Raw genomic sequence first — 17717 nt, 5'->3', positions numbered from 1 at the left:
CTCTGTTAGAACTCATAAACCTTTTCCTACTCGGTGCTTTTGTCAGCTGGTTTAGTCTTGTAGGGGTCTTGTGCACCTACTGAGATGAAGAATGACTTCTAAAGGTAAGGGCAGGTGGGACACTTAGGGTCCCTTCCTCAGGACAGGGGCTCTATTTGTCTTGTTTATTACTGTCTCTAACAACAGAACAGATGTCAGTTTTGCAAATCAACTTCCTCCTCAGTTACAGGCAGCAAATTATAAAACCATTTCTCTTATTTTACAATAACTCTTAAGGTATATTTAAATTTTTTTCTTTTGGATAGGTTTAAAATTATGTCCATAGACAATTTATTAGTTCACTCTGGAGACTTAGCACATGCGTAATGGATAACGGTACATACTCACTGTAGAGTTGGGAGACCTAGATGAGATGATGTTGATGATGATGATGCCAATGGGTGTTCTTATTTGCAGAACTTACATTGTACCAGTCACTGTGGTATATATTCTGTAGACATCATGTCAGTTAAAAATCATGACTTAGGTCAAGAATTAAGTCTAAGCAGAGAGGCTCCACAGCTCACACAGTCAAATGCTTTCAGCCCATGCCGACAGCAGCGCTCAGGCTATGACAGACTCGCTGAACGTTATTTTCCTTCTTGTCTCCAAGGAGGAATTATCTGAAGTAACAGAAGCTCTATAGGAAGCTACTCCTTTAAAGACTGCTGTGAAAGCCCACATCAGTAGAATGTACCGACTCTAAAGGCAAACCCAACTCAACAAACTCAGGAAGTAGTTATTTATTATAGAACCTGAGGTGAAGCATTATGAATAGAAAACATTAAAAGGACATTGCAATTTTCAAAGATTTTTTTTCAAACACTGGGTATCAAAGGTAAATGAAAACTGAACACCTGGTCCACTACTTGCTTCTTACATTGGTGAGCAGGAGGGCACACGCCCACTCTCTGGTTGGGCCTCTTGCATGCTATGTGGGAAGCCATATTCTTTCAGATGTGTGTCCAACTTCCATAACTATCTAGTCACTGATGAGCAAGTAACTTAGGTAAGAAGGAAGTACTGCCTCTCAGCAGGAAGCCAGGCTGGTGCCTCAACTCCACCCCAGTAAGTGGGACCACCTGGGGAGCTGATGATCTGCCCCACTAGGGACCGTGATTTAGTTAGTCTGAGGAGAGGTCCAGGCATAGCTGTTCTTTGTCTGTTTGTTTTTCTGTATTTATTTATAAATAAATCTTTCTGCATGGGTGGAATGGCAGCCAGAGCCAATAGCTGTTCTCAGTGATGCTTAGGACATTATGGGAATGCACTCAGTCCATCCATGAGAGAAGCCAATGTAACAAAGTGAAGAATCATGTAGCAGAGAGGCCGAAGGTGGCTTTGATCCCAAGCTGGAGATTGTGACGTCTTGTAGGGCCTTTGGCTTCACCAAATGGTTACAGACTGCGGTAGTTTGAATGAGAATGGTCGTAATAGGCTCATCCCTTTGAATGTTTGGTTCACAATTAGTAAAACTGTTTGGGAGAATTAGGTGGAGGAGGTGTGGCCTTGTTGGGGGTAGTGTATCCCTGGGAGTGTTCAAAGCCCATGCCAGGCCCAGTGTCTCTGCTGCCTGCATGTTAGGTTGTAGTTCTCAGCTACAACTGTTCATGCCTGCCTTCCTGCCACCATGCTCCCTGTCAGGATAATGGACAACCAAATCTGTAGCAAATCCCCAATTAAATGTTTTTGGTTTTTTTCTATAAATCGTCTTGGTCACGGTGTCTTTTCACAGCCATAGGCAATTACCAAGAAAAGCCTCTTCCTTCAGCATTCTCTCTTTGGTTCTCTGACCTTCATTTTACTAGTTGCAAAAGTCCCGGTGGAAGTAATGACTACAGTAAAAATAGCTTAGCAGAAAAAAAAAGACGGGATAAAAAGAGCATCAGCACTCTTGTTTCTGGGACAAGATCACAAGGGTCACCTGTGGGTTTATTTTTCTTGCCCTGTCCTCTGCTCCATGGCTTCAGTGCCAATTCATGGCACCTTCCTGGCAAAGCTCTAAGGTGGACAGACCCGACTATCTGGCTCTTCATCATCCATAACGAAGATGCTGGACACATGCCGGAAAAAGAGTCACAAGTGGTGGAGACGGAGCCGTTGCCAGTCCTCCCTCTCCAGAAGTTTGTTTGTCCCTTAACCCTCCGGCCTCACCACACCTCTCCTTCCAGCTTCCCAGATAACAGACCGCTCGCTGTACAGAGAAGAAGAATAAAGCTGTCGAACTACAAACGCTTTCTGTTTCCTACTGCAGGATCTGCCAAGGTCCTCGAGGGGATGGGATTGCTGCTCTGCCTGATTCCCCACGAGCTTCCCACTGCCTACAACTCTGCTGGCCAACAATGGCCCACCTCCTTGCCCATGGGTGCACATTTGCCTAAGTCCTTCATCTTGTTGATCCCGATGCACACTGGCTCCTCCAGTGGTTGGCCTCCCTCCCTGATCCACATCTCTACCGATGAAGATGGTGATGACTAGGACCATCGCGGAGACAACTGCTTGCCCTCAAATTGCTTTCTTAGACCCTGCTTCATGCATACAAAATCAACACACAGCAAGGCAGTGCCGTCTTCTGCTCCCGTTAGGGACATTCCTCCCCCATGCTCGTATTTCCTCCTTTCTTGGGATCCTCTGGTTTGATTTTCTTCAGAGATACCAATCCAGCAGTATCGCTGTCCAGCAATGCTCTACTGTTGCTATCATCTGGGGCCTCAAATGCTTCAGTGATTTCTCATTGATTTCATGATGAATTGTTACTATTTTTTCCTGGTGTGTGTGTGTCTGAACGTGTGTGCACGTGCATGAGTGTGTGCAGTTACCAGGACATGTGTGGAAGTCAGAGGACTTTTTTTTTTTTTTTGGAAGTTAGTCTCTTTCCACTATGTGCATCTCAGGGATCAAAGTCAGGTTGTGAGACATGCTCAGCAAATGCTTGCATTCACATGAGCCACATGAATAAATCTTATAAATAATAAATAACCACCCATGATAAATTTTATAGTCATTTTCACAATTCCTACTTCTTCATATTTGAGTTATACTTGACCACTTTGTTTTTATCTTTGACCTTCTCTTTAAAGAAGGCAGCCAGACTAGTATATGTCCTGGAATTTGGCAACTTACTATTTTTTAATGGTATTTTATGTTTTTAAAAACATCCCAAGTACAGACCCACCCAGCCCTGCTCAGTCTGGGTGGGTGGAAGACACCTTGAGGCACCAGGCGGGTGGGCGCCATTACAGTGAGCAGCTCTGTAGACCTGGACTCATGATGCCTCCCAGGCCTAGGCTGCTGCTGAGAACCATGTCCAGGTCTGTGGTCCTGCTGCAGCTGGGGTCTGTGGTAATGTTCATGGCCCATGTCGCCACCAAAGGACATCCAGACCACCAGCTAACACCATGTTGGTGTCCAAGAACCATGCTGCCCAGGGCCATACAGATTGGGATGCCCTGCGCTGCCTCCTGAGACCATGCTGGCATCTGGACCTGAGATGATGCCAAGGGTCATGTCTGGGTCCATGACCCTAGCACAGCCAGGCTCTGTGTTTATGTCTGTGGTTCCTGTTTCCAACAACAGTCATGCAGATGCCTGGGGGATGAGCCACCATCTGAGGCCATGCTGGTGTCTGGGGGTCATACTGATCTGAATGACCTGAGCTGCCTCCCAGGACCATGGTGAGGTCCAGGCCTGAACTGCTGCCAAGGGAATTGTCTGGGTCAGTGATCCTGCTGAAGCTGGGGTCTGTGCTGATGTCTGTGACCCACGTTACCACCAGGGGCTATGCAAACCATGCGTGTTGAAATTTGAGGGTTGTGCTCACCTCTCTGGGAGATCTGGCTCTGCCCCCACACAGGAGAGCTAGAGCTGTTGACCCCAGTCCTGGGAGAGCTGCCTCCACCCCCTATCACAGCTGCAGGAGATCTGACCCCCCGATGAGGTGGGTGCTGGAGAGCGGGCTCTGACCCCCACCTGTGTGTGGGGGGAGGAGCAGTACTGGCAGAGGCCAGACTGGCCAACTCACTTACTACTCAGGCCCACATCCAGGGTTTTGAGCTGGCACTCCCCAGCATGGACCCCATCTGTGACCTGCTGGTGTGTGGACTATCAGTACACAGCATTTCAAATAAGCAGTCTGTGGGGGCGCTGGAGCCCGAGAACCAGGATCCTTTAGGACAGACTGTGCTAGGATCTGCCCCTGTGACCTTTCCTCTCACGTTCCCAGCATAGAATCTGTTGGTCCTTCAGTCTTGTGCACACGGAAGGACCAGCGGTGCACTGGACTCCCCCTCTTACGGGATGCACTCGGCTTAGTCGGCCTCTAGCCTCAGAGAACTCACGAGACAAGATCCAGGCGGCTCTTGTAGTTTCTTCTGAGTGAAGGCTGAAGGAACAGCCTGGTAGAGCCTACAGTGTGAATACGAGGTCAGAGACCAAGAAAGAACGCGAAGCCGCGGCTGGGAAAAGCTTGTTAGAGTTCAGAGTGCCCAGTAAACCTTTCATTCCCCTTGCTCCCTCTCTCCAGCCGCAACTCGTCCCCGCGGTTTGCCTGTCCGCTCTGATTTAGCTTCTGCTCATTACCTCATCAGCCGTTTTCTATAATTACATGTTGGGCAGCTCCTTCTCTTCTCATTTTAATTAGTCGTCAGCTATGAAATGAAGCGGTACTTTTTGCTTCGCTCTCTCAGACGCCTTCCCTTTGCGTGTGTTCATTCTCCAGGTGGCAGGATGAAGCTTTTGTTTGTAAATGAGCCACTAATCTCACGGATCCTTCAAGATTATTGGGAACGTGTAGGGAAGAATATATTAAAAGCCTGGCGTGGTAAAAATGGCCCAGGAGGAAAGGCACTTGCTGCTAAACTCAATGACCCGAGTTGGTTCCTGGGGCTCAGATGTTGCAAGGAGAGGTTTGCCCCTGCAAGCTGCCCTCTGACCTCCACATGTGCGGAGCAGGCACCTTCTCTCATGAATGCAACTTCAAAAATCAAAACAATAATATGTTAAAAGTCATAGCTGGGGTTTGGAGAGATGGGTCAAACAGTAAAGAGAACCGGCTGCTCTTCCAGAGGACCAGGGTTTGAGTCCTAGCACCCACATGGCCGCTCACACCTGTCTGTGACTCTATTTGTAAGGGATCTGACACCTTCTTCTGATTTCCACAGGCACTACACACACATGGTGCACAGAGATGTATGCAGGAAAAACACCCATCACATAAAATAGAAATAATATAAATCTTAAGGGGGGGGAACCGAAGCTGAAGAAATTGTCCACTAGGTAAACTGAGGCAGCAGGAGGTGAATGTGGACTGACTCCCTAAACCCTGAGCATGCTTCATGTCGAAGAGAAAGTGAGAATTTAGATATTTGACCGTAGCTATTAACAGCCTAATAAAGACTCAGGGAGGCTGAACATGATCGGAAGGGTCTAACTCATCATGGTGGTCATGTGTGCATTAGAGTCAACCAAAGTCTCCTCTCTTTAGAAAAGAGCCCTTGACATTTCTTCTGAGAACGCAATTTCAGTTGTGTGTAGTAATTCCTTTTTAAAAAAATCTTAAAGAAGATTTACTTTATGCTTAATTACGTGTAGATGTGTATGTTTAATGTCTGTGTATGGCTATGTTTGTGTGAGTGTAGGTACCCTTGGAGGCAGTGGCATCTCACCAGCCTGGCGCTACAGATTGTTCCAAGCAGGGGTGAGCTGCCATGTAGGTTCTGGGACCAAAGTGTGCCCTCTTAACCACCGGCCATCTCTCCACCTCTGTTTATGGGGTACTAGAAATGGACACAGGGCTTCATCCATGCTAGGTAAATGCTGTACCACAAAACCATATCCCCAGCTGGGCAGTTCACGGTTGTCTGAAGTCCTTGAGGAACTGGTTCACAGAAAGATACCACAGCCAATGAGATATGAGGCTTGGAGCTACGGCAGCCATTTTGCCACTCAGATCAGCCTGATAATGGAAAAGCCTTGCAGAACTCAATCTGATTTCTCACAAACACCATATGAGTCTACTGCTACATGGACCTGAAGAAATTAGTATCTCATCTAGAAATTTCTGTGAGTTTTTTTTTTTGAAACTGTTTTTGCATGGCTTGGATCCAGGATTTTTACTCAATTGTCTTGGAAAGTTTTTGATTAATTCATCCTCAGTCTATCTAGGAAGACCTGGGACTTTATTTGTATCTGGAGCTGTGACCCCTATGGCATGTGAACACTGACCCGCAGGGAGACCACTAAGGTATTTATGGTGTCCTTCCAGAGATAGCTGTCTGAGGTGCCATTCTCTACAATGAACATCCTAGAAGCACAACCCCTCCCTGTGCTGGAAGGTGGCACCCCAAATGATTCCCCCAGTGGTTTTCCTTCACTGTTAAAGGAACTCAAGTGTACTACTGATCAAGATGATTGAACCTGAATCTGAGTGTTTGTACTGCAGAAGGTTTTGAAGAATAATGTCTCTATAAACTTAGAGCAAACACTGGGATTCGAACTATATATATACAACACATGCTGTGGCCAAGATGCTCAGTAGAGGGGCTATGGGGAAATACATGGTATCATCTAGGTAGTGGACCAACAATTAAAAGGCAGGACATCATTCATGACATCTACACAAAACCAAAACCTTCTTTGCTTGGTAGCATTCTGACTTTGAAGTCTCACAGTGAAAGTGGGCCTGATCCCTGGTAGAAACAGATTCTAGCTCCGGTTACATCCAGGGAGCACTGATGGTTGTTGCCACCCCAATGCTGGGCAGGGATGCCAAGACTCAGTTCGTGTTCTAACAGTGTCTAGTTGGAAGCCAGCTACTGTCAGAAGTTGTGCTGAATCTGCCTATGCGCACACGACCTCTCTTAGAGCTGAAATACAACAGTGTCCCTGTTTCTTTTCTGTTGCTGCCAGAAAACACCGTGACAAAGACCGTTAAGGGAGGAAGGGTTTACTTCAGCTCACAGCTCAAGAGTAGAACCCATCACAGCTGGGAGGTCAACTGGAACCTGCAGCAGTTAGTCATATGGAATCCGTAATCAGGAAGAAGAGAGCCATGGGTAATCATACTCCTCTCTCTCTGTTCTGTTCAGTCCAGGATTCCTAGCCAGGGAATGGTCCCACCCGCAGCTAAGATAGATCATCCAGCATCAATGAACCCGATCAAGATGCTCATCTGAGGACATTCTCAGAGGCTAAAGAAGAGGATAATCCCTCACAGGTGTGTGCAGAGATTTGCTTCCTAGAGGATTCTAAATCCTCTCAACTTTATAGTTAACACTAACCATCACAAACTACCGTCTTCTCGCCGAGGAGGCTAAGGTCCGGGATGCAGAGACAGTGGGTGATGACAATGGCTGCATGTGCCTTGCAGGTTATAGGTGGCTGAGGTTGCCCGGGAGGGAGAAGGATGACTAATCTCTATTGTTAAGTTGGTTGGATTGAGAGACACCCAGGGCCTTAGTAAAGCACAGCTCTGAGTGTAGAGGAGCCAGTGTTTCCAGAGAGGACTAGATCCCGAGGGGTGTGACCTAAAGCATGTTGATCCATTGGTGAGCTAAAAAGTCATGGGAGATGGCTGCTCTCAAAGGTGGAGCCTGGAAGGGGGAATCGGGTCCTTGGAAGCATGCCTCTGGGGCTGTAACTTGTCCTACCCCTTCCTGTTGTGATCCCCTCTGTTTCCTGTCTGCCATGAGGTGAACAGCCTCTTCCTTCCTGCTGCTTTTGCTGTACTGACCCACCATGAGCTCAGAAATACTGGCCATGCTCTGAACCTTTGAAACCATGAGCAAAATAAGTGTTTCTTCCTTTAAACTGTTAGATGATTTTCCCCCATAGCAGTGAGAGACACAAAACAAGGGTTGAGACTGCCTGCTCTACCACAGGCTTTGGGCAGGGATGGGCTCTTCCTGAGTCTGTTTCCCTCTTTTGTAAAGGAGCTGGTGTTTGCAAAGACGGAGTCTCTCATGACAGTCTTGCTTTTTTTTTTTAAATTTTATTGATTTTAATTGGGCTCTACATTTTTCTCTGCCCCCCCCCCACTTTGTCTCTTCCCTCCCCTTCAACCCTCTCCCAAGGTCAATGGGATTGCTTTTTAGGAAAGCCATGTTTATAATTTTTTTACTCTTCCTGCCAATTGCCCAATCATGGGTTCTGACTTTTTTTTTTCTATTCGCATTCTTCTAATTGCTGGATGGAATGTTCAGCTACTATTTTCCTCCCTCCATTGTATCTTTGGTCCTAATGGACTCTTTCGAGCAAAGGCAAGTGCTCAGAGGCCATGTTTGTCAGCAATTCTTAGGAAGCAATTTATCCATTAGCTATTCACTTAAAATCCCATTTGGGTAGGGCCCCGGGAGAAAGTTCAGTGGGTAAAGCGGTTGCTGTGTAAACACCAGGATCAGAGCTCAGCCTCCGGAATCTGCTTGAAAAGGCTGGGGGTGAGGCATAATGCTTCTACTCCCAGCCCTGGGGAAGGGAGACGGGTAGATCTTGGGGGCTCCCTGGCCAACCAGTGCAGACCGCTTGTCAAGCTCCAAGTCCATGAGAAACACAGGTGGCTGGCTCCCAAGGCATGACAGCTGAGGCTGATTGCTGGCCTCCACACACAAGGCACACACACAGGTACCTGTGCACACAAGAGCACTAACAGGAACACGTACCCACACGTACACATACAAGTCCTATTTCATAGAAAAATAAATGCCTACTCATTTTCTATGTATGTGTTGTGGTTTTGTTCGAAAGCCTAGAACGCCCCTGTGCATCTAATATTCATGCACCACTTGGATGCCGAGGGTATTTTGGTCCCCTGACACTTCATTCCGTTTGCATTATACAGGAAAATTGTTAAAAAATCTTTAAGAAATTGTACTTTTAAATGGTCTCTCAGGCGTCTGGAGGCACTTGATAAACGCTTGTGACTGTTGCTATAGCAATAGGTGAGGTGGCTAGTTTACCGTGGCCTTAGCAACAGAAATGGGAATCACGAAGGGTATCATAAAAAGAATCCTAGCCGTGTTAAATGTTTAATGTCATGTGCTCCTGGTGTCAAAATATTTAAGCACAGCGAGAGCATCGCAAAGGCAGAGGGAGACGAGCCAGCAGTACGCTCTGCACACACGCAAGGCTTTAGAGAGAAACCCACAATGCCTAGCTGTAAGATTCACTGCTTGTACTCTAGAAGGTTGCTGTGGTTCAGCAGGGTAGGGGCCCAGATGGGAAAAGCTGAAAAGCAGGGTGTCAGCTCACTAACTTACCCTACTAGCCTCCTCAGGCTCTGGCGGCCACAGAAGCCCTGGGCTTATTCTAGACTGTATTTGCTCATTTTCCCCTCCATTTTGTTTGTTTGGTTTTTTTTTCTTTTTGATACTACTAGGTCTTGATGACGTGGGTGGTGTATTTACACACTGGGCCTGTTGATGCTCTCTCCAGGTGAGAGTTGCCTCTTCTTTCTCTATTTTTCCTCGCCAGGCCTGTGTTCCTTAGCTGTATCTTCAGGTCATCCTCAAGTCATCCTTGCGTTCTTCTCTTCTCTCAGCTCTTCATCTGCCAGAAGAAAGCTTGGCAGGCAAGAAGCTTCTAGCCATTCCTCAAACAGAGAAGGTCAGAACTGTCGCCTTTAACTATGACCTTTAAAGCATTTCGACAAAAGATATCTGCGGTCTTTTGATTGCCCGGAAGTGTCAATGCCTACTTTCCAATGTCTCAGATGAACATGGGCCATGATGACTGAGCTGACATCTAAGCCTTGAGCAGTAACCCAGCTTCTTTGATCTGACAGCGGGGGTCTGGGGAGCCTGATGAGATACCTAAGGTGGGTGCAGTATTCCTCCTGCGAATATTTAATCTTTTCTTGTTCTCAGAGGCGGCAGAAACACACCCTGAAAGGACGTCATGCCATCACCTGTTTCGAATGAAGCCAGTCAGCCTCGTGAACTGCCTTGTTTTATACTTTTTTTTTTTTTTTACACAGTGTCTTATCATAGGTATTTAGGCTTAAAAATCTTGACGCTCAAATTGATACTTACTGCTCTTAGATTATACCCATTGTGAAGTTCACTAAACTAAATGGTTCATACAGATTGAGCTCAAACAACCAACCAAACACAGAAAAACAAACACAACCAAACAAACAAACAGAGATGCAGCAGGCTGCTCTCCAGAGACATATTTAATATTTTGGGGCCTCTTCAATTTGTTTGAATTTTCCTTTAAATTTGTTTGTTTTTTTCCTTTAAAAGTTTAGAGATTATACTTATTTGTGTTTGTGTGCAGAGTGTACGCAAATGCATGTGTGTATGTATGTATGTGTGCACACATGTGTATGTCAATGGTATACATATGGAAGTCAGAGAACGACTTGGGAGTTGGTTCTCTCCTTCCACCACGTGGATCCCAAGGATACAACCTAAGCTGTCAGGTTCTGCGTCCTGCACCTCTACTTACTGAGCCATCTTACTGCCCTCTTCTCCTTTCCTTTTCGAGACAGGATCTCAGGTAGCTCAGTCTAAGTAGAAGAGGATTACCTTAAACGTTTGATCTTCCTGCCTCCACTTCCCAAGTGCTAGGATTGCAAGTATTTGCCACGAGGACTAGATTGTGCTCAATTTCCTATGTGCCTACTGACTAAACTATTCCAACTTCAAGATAGTTGGTCAATACTTTTTACATCATAGTTCTAAATACATCGATATGTGGTGTGTGGGTCTGTGTGTATTTCCTTTCTCTTTTTGAGTGTACGTACCATTTGTAGGATGCGTGCATGCTTGCATGTGTGTGGGTACATGTCAGTTTGCAGGCTCACATGTTTGTGTGTCTATGTGAATGGAGATTGAAGGTTGATGTCAAATGTTTTTCCCAGTTGTATATTATGTATTATATCTATTTTGTATATTGTGGCAGGATCTCTGACAGAGTCTCAAAGCTTGCAGTTTTGGGTAGTCTGGCTAACCAGCTTGCTTCAGGGATTTCCTGTCTCCACCTGCTCATGCTGGGATTGCAGGCAGGCAGCTATGTGTACATGGCTTTTACATGGGTTCTGGGGTTATAAACTCTGGACCTGATGCTTGTGTGACAAACATTTTATCTGCTGAGTCATCTTCACATCTGATATCTTCTTAATTTACTATATTTTAAATCTTATGCCCCTGAGAAGTTCCTTTCAATAAGGTATAATTACGATTTACCATACACATTCTCAAAAAAAAACTTGGTGAAATTTAATTAATCTTCATTGTCAAATTGACAGATATTAAAGTCACCTAGGAAACACATCTCTGGGAGCATTTGCCTGCAAGAACATTTCCAAACAGTTCTAACCAGAGGGAGGAGAACCACTGTGTGTCTGGGGTCTCAGAATATTCCGCCATGTTGCATTAGGCCATGCTGTTCTTACCACAGAACACAAACTAACGCAGCTTCTCCATCCTGTGCCATGATGGGTGGCCCCAGTCAAACTGTGAACCCGAGTGGACCCTTTCTACATGGTTTCTTCTTGCCAGATATTCGGCTGCATCAGTGAGAAAAGTGACTGATACAGGTGACCGGGTGTGAAAGGTTGGGAAGCTGGTATATGAAATCTGACCATTCGGTTTACAGGCCTTTTGAACCAGTTTAAAGGAAGAACGCTGAAGATTTTGAAGCCACAGTGCTAGAGTTCTATTGCCAAAGAATAGCGGACTATTCTGGGATGACACAAGAATGCTGACGGAATGTGGATAGCAAAGAATAGGTGCAAAAAGTTCCAGAACAGAATGGAGACTCTACCGGGAGCCGAACTAGAGGCCATTCGTGTTATAGCCTGTATATATTCTTCCAGAGTTTCAAAAACATGAATAATGCTGAATTAAAATATATGGATTAGTTGGGTGTAGGGGTACATGCTCTTAATCCCAGCACTCAAGGGCAGAGGTAGGTGGATCTCCATGAGTTCAAGACCAGCCTGGTCTTCGTAGTGAGCTCTAGGACAGTCAGAGCTACATAGAGACCCTGTTCTAAGAGAGAGAGAAAGAGAGAGGAAGAGAGAGAGAGAGAGAGAGAGAGAGAGAGAGAGAGAGAGAGAGAGAGAGAGAGAGAGAAAGTTATGGACTAAAATGATGCAGGGAATGTCATGACGTTATCATATCTAGGTTGAGGCAGGGCCTCTGCTCACTGTTCTTAGTGGTATCTCCAATGACAGAGAGCAGGAAAATACGTAGTTTAGCAAGGAAATGCATGTAAAGGAGTTTAAACTTATAGGCAAAACTAGTGAAAAGGAGGCCACTATAATTGTTGCAGAGATCAGCATTATTTAAAGACAAACCTTGAGCTCTTTCTTGGGACTAGAACTGAGACAAGACTCTGTCCATTGAAGGCACCATCTCGTGTAAAGACCAATTCATTTGAAAGGAGAGACCCTGAGCTGAGAAGTCTACTGAAGGCACTTCCTACTCAAGACATCCCCTAGGAAAGTGTTTTTCCTGGTTCAGTTACTGAGACACAGTAGCTATGGCTGAGATAGAAGAGGGTCAGATTGTATCTTTGAGCCAGCACAGACCTTGGCAGCATCTTCTGGATGATGCCGGATGTTGCAGAAATGCAAAATGCAGCAGTTACTGGGCTATAGAGTCTTGCAACAAGCTTCCAGAAAGCCTCTGAGGTCAAGCAACGTGCAGCAGGTTCAGATTCCCTCCAAGGAGAACTTTAGAAGCTCCTCCATGAAGCTGTGAAGCTAGAACCTCGGTAACAGTGGAGAAACTAGGATGCTGGCAGGGCCAGGATAGGGTGGTGTGGGGGGGATATCTGCTGAGAAAGTCTCCAAGCTGATACATGAGATAGCGCTCATGCTACAGGTGGCGTAGCTAGAATGGCAGGGGTGACCACTGAGGTCCCGATGACTTCATCATGCATCCCAGGTAGCAGATGCATGTAAGAATGTATTAGCTTTCAGACCAGACCTCTCAGGCTACAATAACGGAAGCAGCCCTTTGCTGTCTGACAGGAAATCTACTGAGACCATTGTCTGGGAATCTCTAGCTAAGACCTCTAAGGGGTAGGATTTCTCACAGGGGAAATGAGTTTATGTGAAAGGGAGTATTAGTGGGCACACATGCTGCTCCCCGCTGTCTTTCCTGTGTTCTGCTTGGGAATTATATAGCCTGGCTCCTGCTGGGAATGGCTTGTTCTCTCAGGGAGCTGTAAGGAGAGATGCTCACTCCTGCTGCGCTGCCCTTTGCCGGTTTGTGGACCTCAATCCCCTCAACGCCCCGACCACGCGGTCACCCTTCTGCCTATGCATGGTGTTAATAATGCTTCTGAAAATGCCTTACCCCTACAACCATCTCACATCTGAGACCTTTCAGTGTGGACTTGCAGGATTTAGTGTTTTACATGTTGACTCAAAAATCTTCACCCATATTTTCCTGGGTATATCACCATTTCTCTCTCTTGGAATGGGGATGTTTCTGTACTGTGGTATTTTGGAAGTATTAACTTTTTTTTTTTTTTAAACCAGGGCTCACAGTTAGGAGGCTACCCTGAATTTTTTTTCAAAACAGTAGCTTTGGAGCCTGTCCTGGAACTAGCTCAGGCTGGTCTCAACCTCACAGAGATCCACCTGCCTCTGCCTCCCAAATGCTGGAATTAAAGCCGTGCACCACCACTGCATGGCCTGCTACCTTGAATCTTACCGGCAACTTTGAACTTTTGAACAACGGTGGAATTGTTAAGATCTGGAGGGACTCTTGCAGCTGGACTAGCTTTGCATTCTAAGATGGTCGTGGAGGAGGACACTCAAGAGGATAGCAGAAGGTTACAGTTAAAATGGATGCTGGGATATCAAATTGACAAGGTGTAGATTTGTGACGATTGATTTTCATTTTCGGCTTGACTGGATTCGGAGTCACCTGAGATGCCATCTGATGTGTCTGTGCGAGCGTTTCTAGAGAGGTGAATGTGTATGCTGCTGTTCCACGTTAGCATCTCAGTGAATACAAACGGAAAGGAGAAACTGAACTGAACACCAGTGCGGTAGGGAAAGGAGTGCAGAAGTTCCTCCATCTTGCAGTCTTGCTGAGGTCATTTCAAGTTTCCCCAGAATCTGATCTCCATCTCCTCTAGAAACCCCAGGTCAGGATGTCCTAGCTAACTTATCTCAGTCACTGTCAAAATTACTTGTGCAGAACCTCCTCCAGCTAACTGCTGTCTTAGCTGCCTGTTTGTGCAGAGCTCTCCTTGGGACTGGCTAACCACTTCACTTTTGTTGAAACGGTTTGATTCCAACTGCTTACTGTGTGAAGCGCCCCCACCCCCTGAAGCTGCCAAATGAGATGCCTGGACAAGGCCTCTGCTCCTAAAATCCCAGTATTCTGGGCACTTTGGACCACATCTAGGTCCCTGAACACCTGTGTGGGGTCCTTGTCAGTTGGAATAAAGACTCTTGATTGGTCATGCTCTGTGGACACAGTGATCCTTTCTCGTGAGTTCCTTGTAACCCTAGCATACTTCTTTCTTTCCTTCCCGACTTTAGACGCAGCCTGACATACATACAGCACAATATCCATACTATGTTTTGACAACTGTACAATGGCACAGAATAAACATTTCCATTCTAAAAAGCACCCCCTCCCCCATTTTGTTCAGTCTGAGATCTACTGCCAGGGAATGGTTCCATCCACAGTTCAGATGGGTCTTCCCATAGCAACCAGCATAATCAAGATGGCGACGGACAGGAAAGCCTAGAGGACCATCTCCCTTGTTTTTCTAGATTCTGTCTGCTTGACAACACTTGAGTGGGCCTTATCTCAGCTTGCTCCCAATAATTTGGAGTAGCTTTTTAAAAACACACAAAATACATAGCAACTTCGAGAAATAAGTGGAGAAATTAATTAGTCAAAGGGGAAGTAAGAATAGAGAGGCATTCAGGTAAACTGAAGACAGTCCAAGGTAAGCACATGTGTGTATGTTTACATCTTATACACCAGGTGAGCAGGAGAGGAGCATGGTCCTCCTCCTCTAAGGCTGCTTTCTGCTTGAGGGAGAAGATGAATGAACATGATGGGTCCCTGGGAATAGATAGGGAGAGGGGAATGCTAAGAAGGAAAAGTTCAGAGTGGAAATGGGGCAAAGCTGGCCAGTCTCCCTCCTCTGAGATCAAACCCTGGTTGACCTACATCACAGTCACTCTCTGGTAACCCCTCAGGCTCCCACCTTCCCACCCGTTCCTCCAATAAAACCCAGAGTACTTACCAAGACCCAAGCAAGACACTCTGAGTCCTGATTTCCCAAGATTCCTAGAACAAAAGCAAAGTAACACAGTTAACATTTCCCCGCGTGAAGCAACATGCAACTTAGCCCTGAATATTATCTTCGTTGACCAGCGCTGAAGCAGAGAAGAATCTCCTTGTGGCCTTGGGAAGTTCCTCTCTTTTTCTGCTATTTTCATGGCATTCCTATTTCATTTTGTCATTGAGAAACTCAAAAATCTCTCAGGCTTAGCCTAAGAACAAATTATCTGCCACAAAACGAAGCTTTGCAATTTTCAATTGTCTTTATTAATTTGATACTACATTTCCTGTCTTTCTCTTTCCTTCTAGAAAGTGCTTTCTTCCAGAGCAAGGGCATTTACCTTTTTCACAAACCAACTCTCGATCACTCATCACAGACAATGCCCCAGAAGACGCACATAATAAATGTTGACTTATTGACTTCATGCCTTCTAAGATAGACTATTACTTCCAAATGAAGAACACACATAAATCCATCGTTACTATAATCTATTGTATACAAGTTTGCAGAAAATTAACACAGGAAGTTCAGATAACCCTTTAAAGAAGAAGTTGTCTTTTATTTCTCAACTTTTTTTGTTTTGTTTTCATCTCTAAAAATTCATCTAGTAAAAGGAACGTAGCTTTCTAAGTCTGCATAGCGATGGAAGCGGGTGTTGTAGCGTTCATTTAAGTCTTTATGGAAATCCAGAATCAACCCATTTCTGTCCTCGAACTACTATTTCTCAGAGAAGACACTAAATTCCCACCTGGCGAATGTCTCATAGAACCGATGTGCAGATCACACCAAGGAGGCAAAGCTGAAATAATTGCAACTTTGGGGAAAATTTCTCCCCTATTCTGACCACACGCTGCACAGTCCCCTTCCAGCTTCTGCTCCAGAGCGAAACCTGGATCCCTTTAGCAGCCTGTTCTCCTCGCTCTGTCAGCCGCTTTGGTTTCTTTAGAGTTAGGAATCAGAACTTTCATTTTTTCACCCTCAGTTTTTCTCTTGCTTTTTATAGCCTATAAAATACCACCTAAGTGATCCCTGTGATTGCACAGCTAGTCAAGTACACATCAGAACACAGAATGAGAGGCCTGGGGCTTTCACCCATCGCTCCACTAGCTGAGGGACCCCAGGAAAAAGCTTCCTGGGGCTTGATTTCTTCATTAGTAGGATGGGCCATTGGTATCTGCGGCATTCATTCAGTGTCATTTCTATGTGCATGGAATCTGATTAACTGTGACAATGGTATACAGTTGGCCAAAATGGGGCGTTTAGTGCTGCCTGGCTGCTGGCTCTAACAGAGATGGTGTTGGATTTTCCCACACTCTTTGACTATTTGCGACTGCAAGGAAACTTGCATGCAAGTTCGTGTGAAACATGTTTTGAACTACTAGATAGGAGAGAAGTAATTGGACATCTTCCTTGAAAAAAATTCTTAAGGCATTGTTTGTTCTTTGATTTTTTTTTTTTTTTTTTGGTGTGTGTGTTGGGGAGGAGGGAATCGTTAGTGCAACCGGAAGATCTTCCTCTGTAACAAGTCTGCTTATTTCCAAAGATGGGAACTTAGAGAGGAGACAGTTTAACAGGAAGAATGAAAGAACACACCATTCAAGATGAAATAAAGCAACAAATGAAATGCAGGTGTGCACCGGAGTCTCCCAGGTAAGACATCCAGCACAGATGGGGAAGTAAATGCTTAACGAGGTCACTGTGTTCCAGGCACAACTTTGGGACACAGTGGGGAACAAGGCACAGCTCTCTACTTTGCAAAAACCCAAGTCCAAGGAGGAACAAGGTAGAACATAACATGTCATCACAGTTCAGGAGTCTTTGGGAGCACGGGCTGGGCACTCTGTGCTTGGCATGAGGAAACAGATCTAGACGAGGCTTGCTGGGGAACTTTACCAGCATTTAGTGAATTTAAGAATCATACAGAGGGGGAATAACAGTGCCAAACAAACAAGATAGCAACAGTAACAACCACTCAACAAGACAAAGCAAAGCAAGGCAGCTTTAAGGCTAAGCCTGTGTAGACCAGAGCTCTCCAACAAGTTCAAAAATGGCAAGTTGATGTGACTGAACACTTTCTTAGCAACCCACCCAAGGCAGAGAACTGCCTGCCCTATTTTCCCTTTGGCGGTGACATAAGACAATTAATGATCAGTCAGGATGAAAGACTGAACTAGAGAACTATCAGCAAAAACAAATGGCCAAGTAGCAAGAAGTAACCATAGCCCACTCCCTTTCCATTGCTAGTTACACACAGAAGGCAGCCTTTCTGGAATAAACATCTTAGGAAAATGTGGAATGTAAGGAAAGTTCGATTACAGACAAATGCTGATCCACTGATCACAGCCCCGTCGGAGCCTTAGTGGTTTTGTTTCTTTCAACTCTTTAATCTCTGGTATCTTCTCTAAATATTTTCTCTTGCT

General features: G+C 45.5%; 1 protein-coding gene across 3 annotated transcripts in view; it reads right to left on the bottom strand.

Annotated features, from left to right (window-relative positions):
- Kcnab1 (potassium voltage-gated channel subfamily A regulatory beta subunit 1) overlaps positions 1-17717 on the bottom strand; it is a 338516-nt gene that overhangs the window by 81638 nt on the left and 239161 nt on the right. For all 3 annotated transcript variants that reach the window (XM_075950414.1, XM_075950415.1, XM_075950416.1), the window contains exon 2: positions 15259-15302. In XM_075950414.1, the coding sequence (XP_075806529.1) occupies positions 15259-15302 (44 nt within the window). The remainder of the gene's footprint in view (positions 1-15258; positions 15303-17717) is intronic.

Source organism: Microtus pennsylvanicus, chromosome 16 (genome assembly GCF_037038515.1).
Source record: "Microtus pennsylvanicus isolate mMicPen1 chromosome 16, mMicPen1.hap1, whole genome shotgun sequence".
Classification (NCBI taxonomy): domain Eukaryota; kingdom Metazoa; phylum Chordata; class Mammalia; order Rodentia; family Cricetidae; genus Microtus; species Microtus pennsylvanicus.
Note: the sequence above shows the minus strand (reverse complement) of the source record. Positions and strands in the feature narration are given on the sequence as shown.